The 22,166-nt window shown below is 46.6% G+C and overlaps 1 protein-coding gene across 6 annotated transcripts in view; it reads left to right on the top strand.

The window, feature by feature from the left end:
• Positions 1-22,166, top strand: part of C11H2orf76 (chromosome 11 C2orf76 homolog) — a 91,203-nt gene that overhangs the window by 57,150 nt on the left and 11,887 nt on the right. For 2 of the 6 annotated variants that reach the window (XM_023185179.2, XM_023185181.3), the window contains one exon: positions 6,952-8,221. The exons of 1 other annotated variant lie outside the window; for it this stretch is intronic. In XM_023185179.2, the coding sequence (XP_023040947.1) occupies positions 6,952-6,986 (35 nt within the window). In that variant the 3' untranslated portion in view covers positions 6,987-8,221. Of the gene's footprint in view, positions 1-1,998; positions 2,421-6,951; positions 8,222-16,191; positions 16,349-16,863; positions 16,980-17,228; positions 17,712-22,166 lie in introns of those variants that run through there. 3 more of the 6 variants (XR_004229196.1, XR_002725012.3, XM_023185177.3) reach the window with 3 other exon arrangements.

Here is a 22,166-nt window from a genome sequence, read left to right as displayed (position 1 = left end):
TAGATTACATGTTTATAGATGGAAGATACCTACCTAATCCATAAGTAAATGCAATCTCAATCAAAATCCCAAAGGATTTATCATGGAACTTGACAAATTGGTTTTAAATTCATTTGGAAGAAAAATATGCAAGAATAGCCAAGATCAACTTGGAAAAACAAAAGGTAGGCTAGAAGAATGGGTGGTTGCCTACCAAATGTCAAAATATATTCAGTGATCAAAACAAGTTGGTAATGGTACAGAACTAGATAAAATGATGAATGCAATAGAATATAGAAACATAAAATTTACATGGAAACAATAGCTAATAAAGGTAGTATTTGTAATTATGAGGAAAAAAAAGATAATTTAGTACATGGCCAGGTATTTAAAAAAACAGTTAAGGGCCCTACTTCATACCATTCACAAAAATTTCAGAAGGATTAAATAACAAACATGAAAAACAAGATGATGAGTTTATTAGAAGGAAAAATGGATTATATTTGTGACCTTGGGGTAGAGAAGGCCTTCTTAAAACACAAAAGACGTATGCCACAATTTCATAAGGAGACTGTGTTTGTGTTAAGAATGACTAAAAGCAAGCCAGGTGTGATGTCTGCCTATAGTCTCAGCTACTCGGGAGGCTGAGGTGGGGGGATTGCTTGAGCCTAGGAGTTAGACACCAGCCTGGGCAACATAGTGAGACCCTGTCTCATAAAAAAATGAATTAGTAAAAACAAAACCAAAACCTGTATAGAAATCAAAAGAAGCCGAAAAAATTCATCAGGCAATTGCCATGAACATTTTGACATATTTCTCTCTAGGTTATTTTTCCTGTGTATTTTTTTTTTAGTGTTTCTGATATTTTTCATGTGTTTTAAGTCACATTTGCTTGTTAAAACAACCAATTCTGGTCTGGGCGTGGTGGCTTACACCTGTAATCCCAGCACTTTGGGAGGCTGAGGTCAGTGATCACTTGAGCTCATGAGTTGGAGTCCAGCCTGGGCAACATGGTGAAACCCCATCTCTACAAAAATTAGCTGGGCATGGTAGTGCATGCCTGTAGCCCTAGCTACCTAGGAGGCTGAGGAGGGAGGGTGACTTTAACCCAGGAGGCAGTGAGCCGAGATCACACCACTGCACTCCAGCCTGGGCTCTAGAGCCAGACCTCGTCTCAAAACAAACAACAACAACAAAATTCTGAAGGTTAAAGTAAAAATCCTGTTCTTGCAAAGTCACTCCTTTGCGTAGCTTGGTGAGCATACCTTCAGACCTTTATTTTTTTCTTTTTGCACATCTGTTATTTAAACATATAGGTACGCATTTTAAAGCTTTGTCATTTTGTGCATTTCAAAGCGTGATCACTCTCTTAAATACGGTTGAGAAGTCTCTTTTTTTTTAAATCACCGCCATGTGCCAGACACTGTATGTATTTTATATTATCTCATTTGATCCACACAGTAGACTGTGATCGAGCTCTGAGGAGTCCTGGTTTCCCCATCTGTGAGATGGAGGAGATAATAAGGGCCACTTCGTAGAGTTTTGTGATCAAGTGGGACATTGCCTGCAAGGCACTTATGGACAGAGCCTAGAGGAAGCGAGCGCTCATTACGTGTCTTTGGGTGCTTCTTGTGAGAGTGAGTGCAGCAGCAACAACTTTATTTTAGAGCAAGGAACCCTCACCCTCAGAGATGAAGCCACTTGCCCAAGGCCTACAATCTGATAAGTCAAAGAGCAGGTCTCTTCTGGCTTCAAATCCTACTTTCTGCCACTCTTTGAAAACAAAGGGAGAAACATGGTAGAAAGGTGGTCAACCACGGCCAAGAGACAGTTCCCCATCTGCGTTGCTGGTGCCCCTTAACATGCATTTTTCTGCTTCTCAGGTGAAGAGAACTTGCCTTTGCCAAAGGAACACATGGGCCCTGGTCCCACAGGTTGGGCCAGGTTTCATGTGACTTTGAGGAACTTCTTTGCCACAGCCAACGGGTTTTCTTTTCCTTCTTTTTCTGCTTGTCCCAGACACAGGCAGGAGAGATGGTGATGTTCCTGCCTATTTGGACACCCAGAGAACTGGCCTGGCCTGAGCCCCTTTGGAAACCTGCTGCTGATTGCTGGGGACAAGAGTGAAGAGCGGGAGCTTCCCCATTTCTGCTAATGCATGTCGGGGCATGCATGTCCTTTAGCTTGTGCATATGTGAGCCTGGAAGCAGTGCCCAGAGCTTTGGGGTCAAAGGGTGACTCCCAGGCAGGGGCAGGGACACAGGAATTACTTTGCAGAGGGGATGTCCCGCTTGCCTTCTGAAGCCTGAATGTTCTGACACATGATTAGGCAATGCCAGTAACTCTTTGGGTCGTGTACAAAACCCTGCATTTGTTTCTAGGTTATTTTAAAAAATAAGAAATCTCACTTTAAGGCAGCAGACAGAATAAAAACCAGTCTGCTGGTGCAGAACTGTGCCTCTGTGGGCTCTCTTCTTGGCTTAGCTGAGTGTGGCTGACAGCAGAGAACTATTACCGGCAAAGGGCTGAGTTGGGGCTGTGAGTGGGGCCTGAGACAAGGTCTGAAGTGTCCAAGGCCTGAATGTCCAAGGATCTGTACTCGGACCCCTCTGCCCACTACAGAAGTTGTCCAGCAATCTTGTCATCTTTTTCTCACTGTGCATGTACACGTGTGTACATGTATGCATGCGTGTGTGTTGGGAGAAGGGCTCTGATTATTGGTTCTGGGCAGTTTCACCGTATTGTACTTTCAGAAACTCTCATAATTGCTCAGAGTAGCAAAGGTAATTGAAGTGGAAAATTGACTTAATTGGTCCGAGGTTAATAGTTTGAACTGCACCATCAAGACAGTGGGCCTTGCTGTCTGCAGCCCTGGAAAGAACCCATGTCTCACGTGGAGCCACAGCACGCATCTCGTGGCCACTCTGTACCTTTCACTCTGCACTTCTAGCATTTATAGGAGTGGAAGAGGAAGGCACGGAATTCGTCATTTCTTTCCATCAAAGGAGACATATGTATTCAAAGAATCAGACCTGAGACCACTTTCGCCGTCCCCAGGTGTGCATTTGGGGCTAGAATATGAGCATAAGAGTTTTGATAATGGCCTTTGGAGGCTCGTTTTTTGATCATCAGTCAGCGAGAGGGTCATATAGTTGTCATGACTTAAACATGCAGGATGTGTGTTGTGCTGCTCGACCACGTGCTTTGTTAGGGAGCAGTGACCCTCCTCCGTTCCGTGCTGCTGCCACTTCAGCTTAGTGTTCAGTAAGTAACGTCATGCGCAGGCCGTGAGATTTTAAGATGGAGAAAATCCATTTCAGGTCCCAGATGAAGTCATGTGACTTTCGAAATAAGTGAGGGCAGACTGTTTTGGGGATGCTGCCTTAGAGACTCAAGTTTTTGGTTTTAACTTCATTTCTATTACATCCAATACATAGGGAAAAAACTGTCGTCCATAATGGTGTTCTTGTGATCTATCAAATCTGGTCAATCAAAGCAGCCACCAGAGCACTCTTAAGGCTGCGACTCCTTCACAGGACTAAGGCAAGTCCCCAGGATGGAGAGTGGCAAGGGCTTCCTCCCCTCCATCTCTGACTTGGTGGGGAATGAGAGCGGTAAGACTGGGAGCTGTCATCTTCAATCCACTCAGTGTTAATTCTGTTGAGCAAAGCACAACCACCTCATTTAATTTCCTGATCAGTGCCCCTTCCCCCTCCCTCTGTCCTGTGACCTTGAGCCTTATGCCATCGGACTACACATTATCACCATCCCCCAACCTTGTTGCAGACACCTGCAGGCCCTGTGCCCCTGTCCCTTATTACCTCACGATTATAGCGCCTGGCTCACTGCCGCTGTCTCTCGTAGTTCAGGATAGACGTAGAATAGCCTTCCTGCACCCCAGGGCCTCTTAGGTCATTGAAGAACTCACTGCAGCCTTCTTGTCGTCTCTGCCTCAGCCACCTACTCCTAGAGGCACACCTTTGCCGTAGTCATTAATAACTGCACCCTAGTCCACAACGCCATCTCAATATCCACCTCCTGTTCTCTGACCGTTCTCTCCTGTCTTTCCATTTCTCTGCCTCTGGTGCCCCCTCCAAGGCTCTTCAACCCCCCACCTGAAGTACACTTCATTGATCCTGCTGTCTTCTCACTGTCACACCCCCAACTTCAGATCCTCTGCACCTTCTCATTCAATCTCAGCCTAGACCCTTGCTGCCCTGCCTAACCCTGCCATGCTCCACCTTCTCCAGCCGCACCCCAACCGCTGCACTGTCTTCCTAGGGTGAAGGGCGAGTGCTGACTGGCCACATTCTCAGTCATGGCTGCTAAGCCGCAGTCAGGTCCTCACGCGACCCTGCAGTTCCCCTCGCTCTCCGGGTTCCTTTAGGCCCTCAACCCTGAGACCCCTCCTCTCCCTCCCAGCTGCTGTCCTCACTTTGGGCCATCCTAGACAATATGCTCCTGCTCCCGGCCATGCCCCCCGCCTGCCTTCCTGCGTGGGTAGGCGAGCGAGTAGTGCTGTCTGTCCTCCCTCGTGCCCGGGCCCCCCTCCTCCGGAACACCAACGAGCACACTTCAGCCTTGTCCTCCCTCTTCCACACCATCAAGTTCTGCACCCCACCAGCGTAGGGACAGCTCTCCCATCGAACCCTACCACAAGAGTCACCCCATCTTCCCGTCACAGCCGAATTCCTGAACCGAGTTCTCCACACCCTCTTTCCTCCATGAGGGCTTCCGTCCAGCTCTCTGCTGAGACAGCTCTTGCAAGGTCACCAAAGTTTCCTGTTGTTACAGGAATAGGATTCTCTGTCTTAGAATTGCTTCACCTCTCAGCAGCTTTGGACACAACAGAATCAACCGACACTCTTCTTGCCCACACTTGCTTCGCTTAGCTTCACTGGTCACTCCTCCCCATGTCGTTTGCTGGTTCTTCCTCATCCCTTAACCTTTGCAATGTGGAAGCCCCAGGGCTCAGTCCTCTGACTTCTCTAATTATATCTTCTCCCTAGATGACCTCATGCGTGCTCCCAGCTTTAAATAACAACTAAATGCTGTAGACTCTGGATCTCGGTCCACAGCGCAGCTCCCTGCTGGAGTCCCCGCTGGGTGCTCCCCATCCCTGGTGAGGTAGCTGATAGATGCCTCAGATGCTAACACACCCCAGCTGAGCCTCTGTGCTTTCTCCCTGAGGCTGGACCATGCTCAGTCTTCTCCACTGAAGGACATGACCTCTGGTCCTCCATTTGTTCAGGTCAGAAACCTTGGAGATAGATCTCTTTTTTCTTTAACCCCACAACCAGGCCATCAGCCAGTTGTCTGCTCCACGTTCAGAGTACATCCAGGGCCCAGGCTTCTCTCACCTTTTTCACTACTACCACTGGGTCCAAGGCACCACCATTCTTACCTGGACTATTGCAGTCACCTTCCTTCTAACTGGGCTTCTTGCTGTCACTCCTACCCCACTACAGTTCTTCCTGTTGTCATTTCTGCCCCACTGCAATGCTCTACCCAGCCATCACAGCGATTCCTCTAGAACGTGAGTCAGATCCTGTCATGCCTCAGCTCAAACCCCTTACTCAGAGAAAGAACCCTGGCCTTGGTCCTCTTCGTGGTGCACACCAAATACATGCATGACCCAGGGCCAGCTGGTAAACATACACATGCCCCAGGGCCTTTGCACTTGCTCTTCCCTCTGCTTGCAATGACTTTTCTCCATTTATTTGCATGGTTTTCTCCCTTTCTGTCAGATGTCTCTGTTCAAATGCCATCAAAGAGGCCTTCTCTGCTTATCCTATACAAAATAGCAAATGCTTGCCCTTGCAAAACTCATCTGTCTAACTGTTTTACTTTTAAAAAAATTCTTTTCTGTTCTGCCTTCTGCTATTAGAATGTCTCCAATGTATAGAACAGTGGCTGGCACTTCATAGGCCAGCATGGATGTTTCTGGGATGAGTGAAAGACTTTAAAATTGTATTTGTTTTTTGTTTGTTTGTTTTGTTTTGAGATAGATTCTCACTATGTTGTCCAGGCTGGAGTTCAGTGGCACAATCTTGGCTCACTGTAACCTCCGCCTCCCAGGTTCAAGCAATTCTTCTGCCTCAGCCTCCTGAGTAGCTGGGACTACAGGCGCGTGCAACCATGACCAGCTAATTTTTGTATTTTTAGTAGAGGCGGAGTTTCACTATGTTGGCCAGGCTGGTCTCAAACTCCTGACTTCAGGTGATCCGCCTGCCTCGACCTCCCAAAGTGCTGGGATTACAGGCATGAGCCACTGCGCCTGGCCTAAGATTGTATTTGAGTGTTAAAGAAAAACTTTACAGATTGTTGAAGCTCATCTCATAGCAATGTTTTAATGGATCTGTGTAGATTGAATACACTCTCTAGGAGTTTCTTTAGTTGAAATGAGTCATCTAGATGTGTAAAGTGGTGTAGCCTGAGATCTGGAATAATTGGTCAGCAGTCCTGAGTGCATATGTGTTTCAAATGGAGTTGAGGAAATGAGATGAAAACCTGTGTTGAAAGTTAGTTTGTTTTGTGGATCTGACTCGGGTCACTGCTGCACTGGCATTTTCATGCGGCTGACAGTTCTTTTCTGCTGCGTGGCTCCGCGTATGCCCGGAGGCGGTCCTGAGCCTCCTGTGAGGGCTTTTTTTTACCAGCTGGAAAAAAAAAACAAAAAACCTCAAATGCTGTGGTGGTTAGTCACAATAGGCAAGATAAGTGTCCTAGATTGTCATTTGTTTCTGTTTGAACTGTTCCCTGGAAAACTGAGTAGAAAACTGAACAGTGGATTGTACAACGGTACAAATGAAGGCAGAAATTTTTTTTCCCCACTTGCCTTGAACAAAGTTGCTTGTTGTAAAAGTGACCTAGAAGTGAACTTGTGGTGACATTTAAAATTATACAAATTGGAAAAGGCAAATGGTGCACTTTTGCATACATTGGAATTATTTGTCTTTCTGTGTGCTTTAGGCAAGCATGAGTGGAAGGAGAGAGCTCAGCTCTGACATAGGCAGCCCGGGGTTGGAAGAACAAAGGCGTTGTCGCTAGCTTGGAGGTGTGTGACCTTGGGTAAGCTGCTCGGCCTCTCCAGGTCTCAGTTTCTGGCTCTGTTAAGTGGGGATGATAACACTGACCTTCCAGAATTTCTCTGTGGCTTTGTTAAGGTGACCTAGCTTGGTGCTGCCTAAACATACTCTGTTTTGGGGAATAATTTCTGCTACACTGCTATTTTACAAAGAAATACGATTAATCCCATCGCGCAGGGAGAACGTTTAGACACTGAATGGGAGGTTGTCCCCTATGAGCACTGCGCAGTGGAGCCAGGCCTCTTCCTACAAGGCAGGGGTGTCTGGCTGCCGCCAGTTCTCCCCCTCCACCTGCCAGCTCCAGCCACACCGCCCAGCAGTGTTCTTGGACCCAGGGAAGGACCCATTTTTCATTTTCCAAGAACCCTTCTCTTCACATTTTATTTCCTGAGGTGTCTTGCCCTTGGATTCATCTAGCCCTGAGCACATTACCTGTCACATGTTTCCTTGACGTGTCCCCTTTCTTCTGGTTGGAATTTTCCCCAGTTAGGACTCATGGGCTCATTAACAACAGCTGGCAATTTAAATGTCCTTGCTGTAAGAATAAAGCCGTCCCTTTCACTATTCTCTGGCTGTGTAACTTGCTTCAAGTGGGATGGGGTGGAGTGGGTTGGTAGAATGAATGGATACACAGGTTGTCCAAGGAAATACAATCTCTGGGAAGAAAAATCTTGCAAAGGCCGGTTTTGTAGTTTGAATATTCTAGATACCTGCCAGGCACCAGCCGATTAATGCGCAGCCGTTCATCTTTACGTCTTGCCTAGCAGCTCCTCCTCTGGTATGACACCTTTCCCGCCATTTCAGCACATCCTCATTACCCAGAGAAGTCCAGGCTGCAGGTCAGGAGGAGTGGCTCTGCACTTGTCCGCCTTTGCCTACCCTCAGCCACCAGGTGGCAGCAGAGTCTGTCTGGGCCTGAGAACTGATGAAGCCGAGTCAGTGTCAGTCATTTATTAAGGACCGTGTGCGGTAGCTTTGTTCCCCTGTAAGTCAGCCTTGGCGTCTGATAGCTGAAAGTCAAAACCATCAGCTTGTACATGGGGTGGCGTGTTGTGCTAGTGCTCAAAAGCGATCATGCAATTGCTACCGCCTAAAATTTTATTTTTATTTTTATTATTTTTTTGAGGCAGAGTCTCACTCTGTCACCCAGGTTGGAGTGCAGTGGCACAATCTCAGCTCACCGCAACCTCTGCCTCCCAGGTTCAAGCGATTCTCCTGTCTCAGCCTCCCGAGTAGCTGGGATTACAGGCGTGCACCACCACGCCCGGCTAATTTTTGTGTTTTTAGTAGAGACGGGGTTTCGCCACATTGACCAGGTTGGTCTCCTTACCTCAGGTGATCCACCTGTCTTGGCCTCCCAAAGTGCTGGGATTACGGGCGTGAGCCACCGCTCCCAGCCTAGAATTTTATTTTAAAAGTAAATGCTTAATTATTTCAAAGCCAATACCTAACTTTAGTCAGTTTTACCTCTATAGTCTTATTTCCTTCTTTTTCTTTTATACCACTCTATTTGATGATGGGCCATTTCTAAAAAGAAGACCAATAATGTGTCAATGCTTTGGAAAATGCTTCTGTTTATTTGTCGAGGATTCCTTAAAGCTGAGGGTTGAAAGTTGAAAGGTGCTGAGCTGGTTTCTATAGCTCCTTTGTTAAAAGCTTCCTACCACAACAACTGATAGGCAACCTCCTCCGTTTGGCCCAGGTGAGGTGCTTAAAAAATTCCTTCCCAAACCAATTGCAGGGAGACTCTCTTCTGCTTGGTGGAGGGGCTTGGAAGCTGTCCTTTAGCTTGTGCATGTGTGAGCCTGGAAGCAGTGCCCAGAGCTTTGGGGTCAAAGGGTGACTCCCAGGCAGGGGCAGGGACACAGGAATTACTTTGCAGAGGGGATGTCCCGCTTGCCTTCCAAAGCCTGAATGTTCTGACACATGATTAGGCAATGCCAGTAACTCTTTGGGTCATGTACAAAACCCTGCATTTGTTTCTAGGTTATTTTAAAAATTAAGAAATCTCACTTTAAGGCAGCAGACAGAATAAAAACCAGTCTGCTGGTGCAGAACTGTGCCTCTGTGGGCTCTCTTCCTGGCTTAGCTGGGTGTGGCTGACAGCAGAGAACTATTACCGGTAGAGGGCTGAGTTGGGGCTGTGAGTGGGGCCTGAGACAAGGTCTGAAGTGACAGGGTCTCCTTATAGCTCTGTGAACCCGCTTGGTGTCTAATTCCAGTCCCCAGTCCTGTCAAAGCCACCCTGCACTTTGTTTTTTTTTTTTTTTTTTTTTTTTTTTTGAGATGTAGTCTCACTCTGTTGCCAGGACGGAGTGCAGTGGCACGATCTCGGCTCACTGCAACCTCTGCCTCCTGGGTTCAAGCGATTCTCCTGTCTCAGCCTCCTGAGTAGCTGGGACTATAGGCGCATGCCACCATGCCCGGATAGTTTTTGTATTTTTAGTAGAGATGGGTTTTCACCATGTTAGCCAGGACGGTCTCAATCACTTGACCTCGTGATCTGCCCGTGTCGGCCTCCCAAAGTACTGGGATTACAGGCGTGAGCCACCGCACCCGGCCGCTCTGCACTTTAATGCAGACACCACAGCTGGTAGACGCTTCCAGACTAAGATGTCAAGGAGACTTGGTTAAGTGCAAGATGGAACACAGAAGCTAAACCACAGGAGAGTAGAATTCTAAGAAGGCTGATTTGAGGCGGAGTACAGTATGTCCACACCTGACTGTGTGAGACTCCCTGACCTAGTGCACATTCTGCAGCGTCAAGGCCCCTGTGTTGGCTAGAAGTGCGTTGGGACCTGCCTGCAAAGGTCCTGGTAACTGGCCTTCCTTGGGCTCCAGGTCAAAAGGACAGAGTAGTTTCTAGAGCCAGCAATTCTCTCTGTATTCCCTCTTCCTCTCCTTCCAGTGTGTTCGGTTTTTCAGTGTCTTGGCCCAGGGTTGCTTGTACACTTGAAAGCAGAACAGCTTGAAGATGGATTATTTCAGTCTTCCCTGAAAGCCTTTGAGAGTCAGGGAAATTTTGCTAGAAGGCTTGAGGTATAAAGGAGGGAGAGGAGGCTGGGGGCTGGAGTGACTCACTAAGGCTGAGGGGACGGAGCTTGTGGGTTTTACCATTGCCAGGTGTCTGGTTCTGGGGAGGTGACTTGTACTCAGAGGGGAAGAGCTGACCCTAAGTAGGTGAGGGCCCCCTCTCCAGTCTCTGGCCTGAGCAAGGCCTGCAGCTCCCAGGTTCTGAGGGTGAGCATCCAGCTTCTGGTGGATGGTGCTTTCTGCCAGTGTTGGGGTTGGAGCTTTCTCTGCTCTGACAGTTCCACCCCTCCGTCCACTTCTCACCTTCAAAACTTGGATCAACTCTCTTGTCCTCAGTGTCTACTCTCTGGGTCTCTTTGTCTTCATGGGTTTATGTTTGTATTATCTCCTTACTCCCATCTTATTGGGTTTTTCAGAGTAGATGATGTAAGTGAATAGATCAGCCTCTCATGTTTAACTTTGGAAATCTGCTTGCTTGCTCTCTCCCTTTCTTTTTTAAAATTGAAGGATAATTTACAGATAGTGAAATGCAAAGATCTTAGACATGCAGTTCTTTCGGTTTTGACAAGTGCACGACCCACATCTGTGTCAAGATGCAGAACATGTCCACTGCCCCCAAAACCTCCTTTGTGCCATTACAGTTCCCCCTCTCTGCCCCTCTGTCATCACCCACCACCGCTATGATTTCTGTCACCATAGGTAAATTTGGGCCTTCGTTTTTGAATATATGAGGGTAATGTATATGGTCCAAATCACTCTCTCAACACAACTAACTAATTGAAGACCAACTCTAATATTATAAGAAGTTGGAATTTAAGTAAGAACAACGTCATTTTATTTAAAATACACACAGTTGTGTCTAAATCTAACCTCTTCCTTCAGGAGTAAGGAGAGAAGGTGTGTTGTCTTCTGGAATTTCCTTCATAACCAGAACTTCATGTCAGTTAAAAACTTCTTCCATGAAAAAGAAACTCAAGAAACCAAGAAAGAGCCTCAATATCTTTGAACAAACATCACATCTCCTTCACAGATCTTCCATGCCATATTTTCCTTTGTTGTTCTCAACAAAAACAGAGACTTCCCATCTTAAAAATGTACATGTGATGTCTTATTTAAAAAAGCATATTATTAGCTCTCCTTTCAAATAACCCTCCAAAGTTGTATACTTGAGGGCAGAGGCCGTTGCGATGGGGTTGTGGGAGAGCGTCTTGGGTGGTGCGCATGTGTGTACATGGGAACCTGTGATGGTGAGCTGCTGGGGACTGAGGTGTGTTAGTTGCTTGGTTTCTGGCTGGTGGTCACTTCCATTGGGTAGATGTTGCATATGTGACAAAAGCCATATTTCAGAATTTCAAGTATTTTTCCAGGCAAGGTCCAGCAAGCTCTGCAGGACAAGCCACCAGAAGCGAGACTGAGCCAGGCATAAAACAGCCAGCATTTATCAAGTGCTTGCCCTGCCAGGCCTCACTAAAGCACTTCGCAGATACTTACTCACTATTGCTCGTGACCCCTGTGAGGTAGGTACTAGTTATCTGCATCTTACAGATGGGGAAGGGGCACTTGGAGGTAAAGTGACCTGTCCGGGGTTTCCCAGCTCCTAAGTGATGGAGCCTGCCAGAACCAACCATCAGGAGGGACTTCACAGGTGAAGGGAGGTTCTTACACTCACTAGGGGTACTAGGAAGAAATTCCTAGTCGTAGCTGGAGCAAGTGATACCCTTCTTTGCCTTTCACTACTTGCTGATACCTCCTCAACAGGAGTCAGCTCAGAATTGCCGGAATGAACATCTCCTGAGAACGGTCTCCCCTTCCCTTCCCACCGCCACTGCCCTGCTTTGGGCCTCATCATTTCTCATCCTGACCGCAGAGACACTCTCCCGTCTGGTGTCCTTTCCTGCAGACTCTCATCCACTGAGTCCATCCTTCATGCCGCTGGCAGAGTGATCTTTTAAAAATGCAAGTCTGACTGCTGTATCCCTCCCTGTTCAGAACCATCGGATGGGTCCTTGTTTCCTTCTGAATCACGTGCACACTCTGGCATGGTGTACCAGGGCTTCCTTGGTTTGATCTCTGGCTACGTCTCCAGCTTCTCCTCCAGCTATGGAATTTGGCAGCCCCTCCTGTCTCCCCCAGCTCTCCCCTATCCCCTTGCCCTGTTCTCTCTGGGCACACCATGCTGCCACGTCCTCAGACTTCCCACTCTGGTGTCTGAATGTTCCACCAGACTAGCATTCATCCCGGGAGGCACAGCCAAGGACCATCTTGTCCCTAAGGTCCTTTCCGTCCCACCTTCCCAGCACTTCACAGCCAGGAGACTCGACCCTGCTCTCCTTTTCATCCTGCTGTGTCCTGGCTAGTCCTCTGTGGCACTGATCACACACTGTGGCCTTGCTTTTTTTTTTTTTTTTGAGATGGAGTTCTGCTGTGTCACCAGGCTGGAGTGCAGTGGTGTGATCTCGGCTCACTGCAACCTCTGCCTCCCGGGTTCAAGCTATTCTCCTGCCTCAGCCTCCCGAGTAGCTGGGACTAAAGGCGCCCACCACCATGCCCAGTTAATTTTTGTATTTTTAGTAGAGATGGGGTTTCACCATGTTAGCCAGGATGGTCTTGATCTCTTGACCTTGTGTTCCGCCTGCCTCGGCCTCCCAAAGTGCTGGCATTACAGGCGTGAGCCACCGCGCCTGGCCGGCCTTGCATTTTTATATACTGACCTTACCCAAAAGATGTGGCTCTCCCTGAGGTTGAAGATCAGGCTTACTGTTGCATTTCCACAGCCTGCACACATTGGGAGTTAATAAATGCATGCATCTGTTATTTATGTATGAATGAACGGATTCACTGTCCTTGCTATACCATATACTCTTCTAAAAGTTACCAGGCTTTCTGGAACTTACATTACGAAATCCAGATACCAGCAATAATATCCAGGTAACTCAGCCTCTGCCCAAATTGCTTGATGAGATTACCTGTGTCTCAGCACCAGGACCACAATTTCGGTTTCTTTTCCATTTTCTCCATGCCCTGACACAGTGTTGGATATCCACTACCTGTTTAAAAATGTATGTGATGATTTGAGTTGGTCAGGTGTTGGGGGTGGGATACGACAGACGGAGAAAAGGGGGTCCCAGCTACTGAGGACCTGACACATGAAAAGGGAGACAGGACAGATCCTGTTGAGAAAAAACCCCATTAAGCCGGTTCCGGAGGCTTTCCTCCACAGCCCAGAGATGCTCGTGCACTTCCCCCAAGAAGCTCCTCCAAGTTGCGTGACCCTGGTGAAGGTCTTTCTTCAACCACATGATTTGTTACAGGAAAAATGAGGAAGGAATTTGGAAGCAGTTAAGGTCACTTTGTGCCGAGACTATCGCACTATATCATGTTAAATAAAATGTCAGGTGATAGTTATTGAGTCATTCTTTCCTAACGGTTTTATGCACAGTAGATAATTTTATCATCTCTATATGATTTGGATTTGAATAAATTATCAGTTTTTAAGAATCTAATAAGAATATGTAAATATATTTGTATTCCCTGTTTAAGTCAACCTAAGAATGAAATGATGAGAGTAATGATATTTTGTGAGGCTGGTGGGGGCCTTTTGGTAGATGACCTCCTCTGATCTCCTCCACGATCCTGGAACACAGATAATACATCCCCTTCTTACAAATGAGAAAACTGAAGCTCAGACAGGTTAATTTGCTTGAGGTCTCCCATCCCAGAGTGTGGGTTCAAATTTGAGAGGTTTTTCACCTTATGCTACCTATGGATAGTCAAATCTAAATTTATTCACATGAAATGATGGGTTAAATCATTTACAAAATGACCAACCATAAGATTCTGTTGGCAAATACCCATGAAATATTTATTTTTAAAAATGTCCTGTCCAGACACATGGATTTCAGTTTTAAACATGAAAAATATTTTGGGTTTCAGGTTGCCAAAAAATCCCCCAAAACAACCCACCCATTATATGGATAGTATACAAAATGAACACAGGCTGATGTACATCAGTGTTTCCATATAGTAACAGGAAACCTGGAACAATATTTTTAGGGTGGAGGTAATTTGGTAATATATATATACCCAGATAAAAATTGTACAAGCCCAGTGATCCATGGAGGCCTCTTGGGGGTTCTGTGGGTACAGTGACAGGGGCACAGGAGTGCAGGGAGGGGCTCTGGTTGCCAGAGACCTGCTGTGGAGAAGATTTCTGCCCTCAATAAACCCTACAACTGTACACAATTTAGTTTGAGTCCTATTTTCATCATCTGCAAAATTAGGCTACTTATGCCTTTGTGGGGTGTCAGCATTGAATATTGGGGTGTTGGCCAAGTGCTTAGCCAGGAGCCTGTCTGCGACATGGCTTAGCCAGGCGGGATGTGACATGCCCTCGTGGTCAGTGAGGCATGCCCTCCTGGCTCTGACCATTGGGAGGATGTGAAACTGAAGCTGGGTGCTGGCAAATCATGGAGGCAGCTGGGAACCTCAGTGTCTCAGGCTCAGCTCCTCAGCTGGGAATGAGAAAAGGATGTGGCTTAGGAGAGGGGTGAGCCCGATGTCTGAAACCGCTTTCCTGTCATGGGTGAGAAAGTTGAAAAGCCAGTTTCTACCAGGAAGGTGGCACGGGACGCCTTGGCTGTGCACCTGGATGTGTGGGGCCGTGTCATCACACAGCTGCATGGGGCTTGCTTGTGTGCTGAACTTTCCAGGATGTCCTGAGACTCGACCTTCCAGTTTCCAAGATTCAGTCCCATTGTCACAGCCTAATATCTGATTTTTTGATTTGATTATATGGTATAGAGAAGTGGAAAAATCCTCAAGTTTGGGTCATTAAACATTGTAAAATAGGGCCAGCCACAGTGGCTCACACCTGCAATCCAAGCACTTTGGGAGGCTGAGGTGGTTGGATCATTTGAGTTCAGGAGTTCAAGACCAGGCTGGCCAACATGGTGAAACCCGTCTCTACTAAAAATACAAAAATTAGCTGAGTGTGGTGGCGCGTGCCTGTAATCTCAGCTACTCGGGGGGCAGGGGCAGGAGAATTGCTTGAACTCAGGAGGTGGAGGTTGCAGTGAGCCAAGATGATGCCACTGTACTCCAGCCTGGGCAACAGGGCCAGATTCCCTCTCAAGAAAAAAAAAAACAAAAAACAAAAAACCCCAAAACCATTGTAAAATAGAAATGGATGTAGGGAAGAGAGAGGGAGAGAAGGCAGAGCAGGAAGGAGGAGGCAGGAAGGGCAGAGCTGGCACCAAGGCAGGCCCCGGGCTGGATGCCCAGGAGTGTGGGCAGAGGGGGTGCAGCACTGAGAGGCGGACTGGAAGCTTCTCCTGCCAAGCTCATGACAATGAATGGGAGGCAGGGACGAGGCCCACAGAGCTTGCCGAGTGCTAAGTGCCTGCACCCCTGCCCCGAGCTACACCTTGGTGCCACTGTCAGCGGCCAGCCCGAAGCCTCCAGGGAGATGGCCACCAGTGTCTCTCAGGGACCTGGACTTCCTTCCCACCAAGGAAGAGGGAGCGAGACTAGGGCTGCGCTCCACTGTGAAGAGCCCAGCTAATTATTCATGACACCCCCGCACGATGGCTGGACTGCCACAGCTTCCCCGTGCCCATCCTCAGAGACAGAGCCTCGGAAGTGGACATCCGTCTTTCAGGAGGGACTTAGAGAAGCTCTCCCAAGGATGAGCATGTTGTTTCCCGCCGAAGCCTTGAGTTTTGAAGAGTGAAGCGGGGGTGGTTGGTGATTCTAGGTTTAATGCTTCCACCTGATTCCCCATTTCATCACACTCCTCAGTGCTATGACATTTGGATTATTTGTTAATCTTCTCTTCCCCTTTTTGTTGTTCTGCTGTTGAACTGATTATGCAGAACTGTGTGTTGATGTCTCTGTGGCATCTTCCCTCCAGGGATGCAGCTGTTTCCCAAACACCCCCTCTTAATCCCCTTAGGAGGGAGGATGCACTGGGGTGCTCACCCTGTCTGTCAGGACCAGCAGAGACGGATGCTTTACAGGTGTTTGTTAACCGGGACGATGCTGGATGGGAGGCTTGGAGGCACCAAGATGCTAAATCTCTTCCCCATCCCTCCAGCCAGGCATCTCAAGTGGCTAAAGAATAAATGCATGAAAATTAAGAGCCAGCTCTGCCTGTGAAAGAGAACAGGAGCAAGCTGGCTGTTGGCTGTCACCTGGAGTCACCTGCTGGGAAGTGCCGAGTCACCCCAGACCAAGGATAGGAAGGAGGCTTGGTGAGTGACGGTCCCAGCCTGGCAGTGCCATGAACAGCAGAGCTTCAATTCAAAGTGAAAACAGACCCCCTGCATCAGAGCCGACCTATTGGTATAAGATATTTCACTTCCAGCCCAGGGGCGTTTATGATATGTAGATCCACACAGGATCGCCTGGTTTCATTTTTCATGTCTATGGGCTACTCGGGACACCTCTCACTTTCCCAACTTTTTGTATCTTTTTTATTTTTTTTCTTTGAGACGGAGTCTGGCTCTGTCTCCCAGGCTGGAGGGCAATGGCGTGACCTCAGCTCCCTGCAACCTCCGCCTCCCGGGTTCAAGCAATTCTCCTGCCTCAGCCTCCCAAGTTGCTGGGATTGCAGGCGTCTGCCACCACACCTGGCTACTCACTTTTTATATCCTAATGCCTTTCCAGAACTTTCCAGAACATGTACAACATGCTCCTAGTGGACCTGGAGATGGTTGAGGGTGGGTAGCGCAGGAAGACAGTTCCTGTTACTTCAGTTTTCTTTCAGGTCTTCTGGTTGAGAGAAGAAGAGGTTTTAGTTTGGTGATGGCATGTCCTTAAGACTTCACTTGCTTCCCTCTCTCCGTTCTTTTGAGAGCGGGTCTCTATCAAGCATTTTAGCAGGTAAAAAATCTAGCTAGAATTTAATTATATTGTCTTGTTTTTATTTATTTTGAGGTTGTAATTGCTTTAAGGTCTCACAGCCAGTAATAACGTTTTTCTATTCATGTTAGAAACGTTTATTTAGCAAATGCTTATATAGCACTTACTCTGTGGAAGGTCTGTTTTAAATACCTTAAAAAGAGAAACTGTTTTTTCTCTCTCTCTCATTCTCTTTTTCTCTCTCTCTCTCTTCTTTTTTCTTTGTGGTAGGGTCTCACTCTGTCACCCCAGGCTGGAGTACAGTGGCATGATTGCGATTCACTGCAGCCTCCACCACCCTGGCTCAAGTGATCCTCGCATCTCAGCCTAAGAGAAGCTCTTGGAACAGAAAACCAAATACCACATATTCTCAGTTATAAGTGGGAGCTAAATGATGAGAACACATGGACACCGAGGCCTACCTGAGGGTGGAAGTTGGGAGGAGGGAGAGGAGCAGAAAAGATAACTATTGGGTACTGGGCTTAATACCTGGGTGATGAAATAATCTGTACGGCAAACCCCCATGACAGTAGTTTTCCTGTGTAACAAACTTGCACATGTGCCACTGAACCTAAAATTAAAGTTAAAAATAAAATTATGTTAAAAGGGAAACTCTTGTTTTTCTCATAACCTAATAACAAACCTATGTGGTAAGAGCTATAATCACCTTCATTTTATAGCTGGGGAAACTGAGGCAAGAGGAGGTTAAATCAGGTTAGGCAGTAGTAGAAGTGGTGCTGAAACCCTGGCAGTGTGGTTCCAGATTTTGTGGTTTTTTTTTTAACTGTTTTTTTTTTTTTTAGAGATAGTGGTTTGCTGTCAGCCAGGCCAGAGTGCTGTGGTACAGTCATGGCTCACTACAGCCTTGACCTCCTGGACTCAAGTGATCCTCTCACCTCAGCCTCCTGAGAAGCTGGGACTACAGGTGTGTACTACCAGCTTGAGTAATATTTAAAAAAATTTTTTTTGTAGAGATGGGATCTCACTATGTTGCCAAGCTGGTCTTGAACCCCTGGCCTCCAGTGATCCTCCTGCCTCCCAGATCCCTGTGATTACAGGCCTGAGTCCCCATGACTGGCCTGGACTTTGTTTACAACCTCTGTGCTATGCTGCCTCTCCATAGGGAATATTAAAAAGTAATGTTTTCAGGCCAGGCGCCGTGGCTCACGCCTGTAATCCTAGCACTTTGGGAGGCCAGGGCAGGCGGATCACCTGAGGTCAGGAGTTCAAGATCAGTCTGACCAACATGGCAAAACCCTGTCTCTACTAAAAATACAAAAGTTAGCCAGGCGTGGTGGTGGGTGCCTGTAAATCCAGCTACTCCAGAGGCTGAGGCAGGAGAATCGCTTGAACCTGGGAGGCAGAGGTTGCAGTGAGCTGAGATCACACCACTGCACTCCAGCTTGGAAGACAGAGCGAGACTCCGTCTCCAAACAAACAAACAAACATTTTCAGGGAGAACAAGTGAGTAGATTCGAAGGAAACATTGATATAAAGAAATGGGGTCCAAGCCTGGGTGGAAATGGCAGATATGGTGGAGGTGAACAGAAATGGGTGCAGCGGCTGGCCACACTGGCAGATACAAGGAAGAAGGAGCTAGTGGGTTAAGCACTTACTTGACCTCAGACACGGCACACTCCTCAACAGGGTCTCCGGAGCCTCAGCTAAACATTCCTGTGGGTTGACTCTGTAGTAGAGCTATCTTGCCGGAACAGATGTATTTGTAATAATACACACATGCATATGCATATACTGCTGCTTTTGCTATTAACTGCCAATCCTTTCCTTTCACCTTGGTGACAGCCATAGGGGGGTTTTCAGCTCTGCTCAGAGATAAGCTGAGGAACTCCTCCACGCCCTATGGATGGGGGTGGTGCTGGGCAGGTAGTCAAGGCAAGGCTACTCCTGAGGCCAAGCAAGGTCTTACTCAAGTATTGAAAAGTGACTTCAGGCCTGGTGCAGTGGCTCAAGCCTATAATCCCAGCACTTTGGGAGGCCGAGGCAGGCGGATCACCTGAGGTCAGGAGTTTGAGACTAGCCTGGCCAACATGGGGAAACCTCGTGTCTACTAAAAATACAAAAATCAGCCAGGCGTGGTGGTGGGCACCTATAATCCCAGCTACTCAGGAGGCTGTGGCAGGAGAATCGCTTGAACCTGGGAGGTGGAGGTTGCAGTGAGCCGAGATTGTGCCACTGCACCCCAGCCTGGGTGACAACAGTGAGACTCCTTCTCAAAAAGAAAAAGAAAAAAAAGAAAAGTGACCTCAGTCTTCCTACTCAAAAAGGACAGTGCTAGGTTCAAACGTGACTCTGGACCATGATTCTCAGACTTCAGGGTTGGCATAATGAAGAATCTAAATCTTAGAGATTGATTTGGATTTGGCAGCTCTTTATTTTACTAAGTACGGACATTAAAAACCAAACCACACTTCCCTAAACAGTAACAAAGTCCGACCACTGTCTATCGTCACTATCAATACATAAATGAAAGGAGATCCTAACACAGAAACATAGGGAGGAAATAAACTTCGAATAACCCGTGTGTGCGCGCGCATGTTTGCATGCATGTTCATATCACATTGCTTAAGACAAAACTTCTTTGGGGAACAACATTGGCAGTATTGGGAACCACCGACCTGGAGTGCTTGTCTGATGCTTTTGCTGTCTCCTGTTGGCTGCCTTAACTACCTTAATTTAAAAATTTCCTCCCTAAAGTCATACCAACAAGGTATTTCCTAGTTATCCTGAAATGGAAGGTCCTGATTATGGATTGTCCTGGCTCTTACTCTCTGCAGATTTTTTGTTGCTGTTGTTGTTACTGTAAGTTCTGGGATACATGTGTAGATGTGCAGGTTTATACATATACATGTGCCATGGTGGTTTGCCGCATCTGTCAACCCGTCATCTAGGTTTTAAGCCCCACACTCGTTAGGTATTCATCCTAATGCTCTCCCTCCCCTTGCTCCCAACCCCCAACAGGCCCCAGTGTGTGATGTTCCCCTCCCTGTGTTTATGTGTTCTCATTGTTCAGCTCCCACTTATGAGTGGGAACATGTGATGTTTGGTTTTCTGTTCCTGTGTTAGTTTGCCGAGGTTGATGGCTTCCAGCTTCATCCATGTTCCTGCAAAGGACATGAACTCATTCTTTTTTATGGCTGCATAGTATCCCATGGTGTATATGTGCCACATTTTCTTTATCCAGTCTGTCACTGATGGGCATTTGGGTTGGTTCCAAGTCTTTGCTATTGTAAATAGTGCTCTCTGCAGTGCAGATTTTTAAAAACCCACTTCCCACTCAGCCCCATCACGAATGGCGTAGAATGTCCTGGGAGGCTGTGAACTTTGAGAGGACAGCTGTGGTGTCTGCTCACTGCCCTATCCTAGTACCTAGCACAGGGCCTGGCATAGGGCGGGTACACAATGCCTATTTGTTGCATGACTGAATGAATAAACAAACGAATGACTGATGAAGGAGATAATTCAATTTTTAATTTGTATTCTTAGTGTGCAGATCTGATGAAGTCTTCATATAAAACACATTTGTGAATCATGAAACATGATAATCAAAAGTATACTGTGAACCCACCACACGACCTAGGAAGAAAACTTGGGTCTAGCTCCCCTATTCCATCCTCCTTGCTTCCCTAGAAATAAAAACCAGCTTGAATTTTGGGTTTATCATTCCCCTGCTTTTTAAAAGAATAGTTTTAAAAATCACATGTCTACTTATTCCTAAACAATATTGTTTCATTTTTGCTGATTTCTGAGCATTATAAAAATGTTATATGGTATACAGTCTATCCTAAATTTTATGTTTGCCAGCCTTGCTTCCTTAAAACATAGTTTTAAAAATCACATATGTATGTATTCCTAAATAATACACTGTTTCATTTTTGCTTGGTTTCTAAGGCTTATAAAAATGGCATCATATAGCGTGTAGGTTTTTGATACTTGTTTTTTTCTCTCTCCATAATCATGTTTCTAAGTTTCACTGGAGGAATAGGTCATTTATTTCATTGCTGAATAACAGATCATCTTCTGAATAGGACAATTTATTCATGCACTCCTGTCAATGGAGTTTGGGGCAATTATGAACAATACTGAGATGAACACTCTTTTAAACACATTTAGTTGCTAAAAAAGAAACCATTATGGCCAGGCACGGTGACTCACGCCTGTAATCCTACCATTCTGGGAGGCCAAGGCAGACTGATCACTTGAGGTCAGGAGTTTGAGACCAGTCTGGCCGACATGGTGAAACCCCATCTCTACTAAAAATACAAAAATCATCCGGGTATAGTGGAGGGCGCCTGTAGTCCCAGCTACTTGGAAGGCTGAGGCAGGAGAATCGCTTGAACCTAGGAGGTTCAGTGAGCCGAGATCCCGCCATTGCACTCTAGCCTGGGAGATAGAGTGAGACTCCGTCTCAAAAAAAAAAAAAAACAGACCAAAGCCAAAATGAAAAACAAAAAACACCATTATACACATACATATATATATAGCATAAGACAAAACGAGAGGTTAACGAAATTACAAGATAAACACCTTTAAACATCCCCATGTAAAGGAAATTGACTCTGACCCCATAAGCCTGCCAGGTTCACTTCCCCAAAATGCAAAGCCCCACCCCTCCTCCAAGAGTAAATGCCAGCCTGCCTTTTGTGCTAATCGCCTCTTTTCTTTGCAGTTCTGCTCCCCATTCCTGAATACTACAGATGAGCTGTGCCTTCCTCCCTCTCCTCCCTTCCCCTCCCTTTGCTTTGCTTTTATGGCAAAATATTAGGCTGTAGTTTACACTTGTGTGTTTCTCTGGCATGCTTTTATCGTCTGCAGGGATGTTATTCTACTTTTTCTTTTTTCTTTGAATAACCGTGTGGGATTTGACTTCAATCCTTTTCTGCTACTTATGTTTACATAATATTAGATTTCCTGAACTTTTTTAAAGGAGGCACAATTTTAAGGGTTTTTCTTATTTCACAATGGTAGAGCTCTCTCTTCTGTTGTTTTTGTTGAGTATTTTAAAAATAGGGCCCCTTACTTCCTGAGAACGTCCATTCCATTCTCTCCTACTGTAGTCTGGGTTCTCTTTTTTGCTTTTCTCTATTTTCCTGAAGTGTTCAATTTGGAGTCTGTTCCCAGCTGGGGTTCTGTTCTGGATGGGGGCTTGGG

The sequence above is a fragment of the Piliocolobus tephrosceles genome, chromosome 11, assembly GCF_002776525.5.
Source record: "Piliocolobus tephrosceles isolate RC106 chromosome 11, ASM277652v3, whole genome shotgun sequence".
Taxonomy (NCBI): Eukaryota; Metazoa; Chordata; class Mammalia; order Primates; family Cercopithecidae; genus Piliocolobus; species Piliocolobus tephrosceles.
The sequence above is the reverse complement of the archived record's forward strand: the minus strand, read 5'-3'. Positions and strand labels throughout refer to the sequence as shown.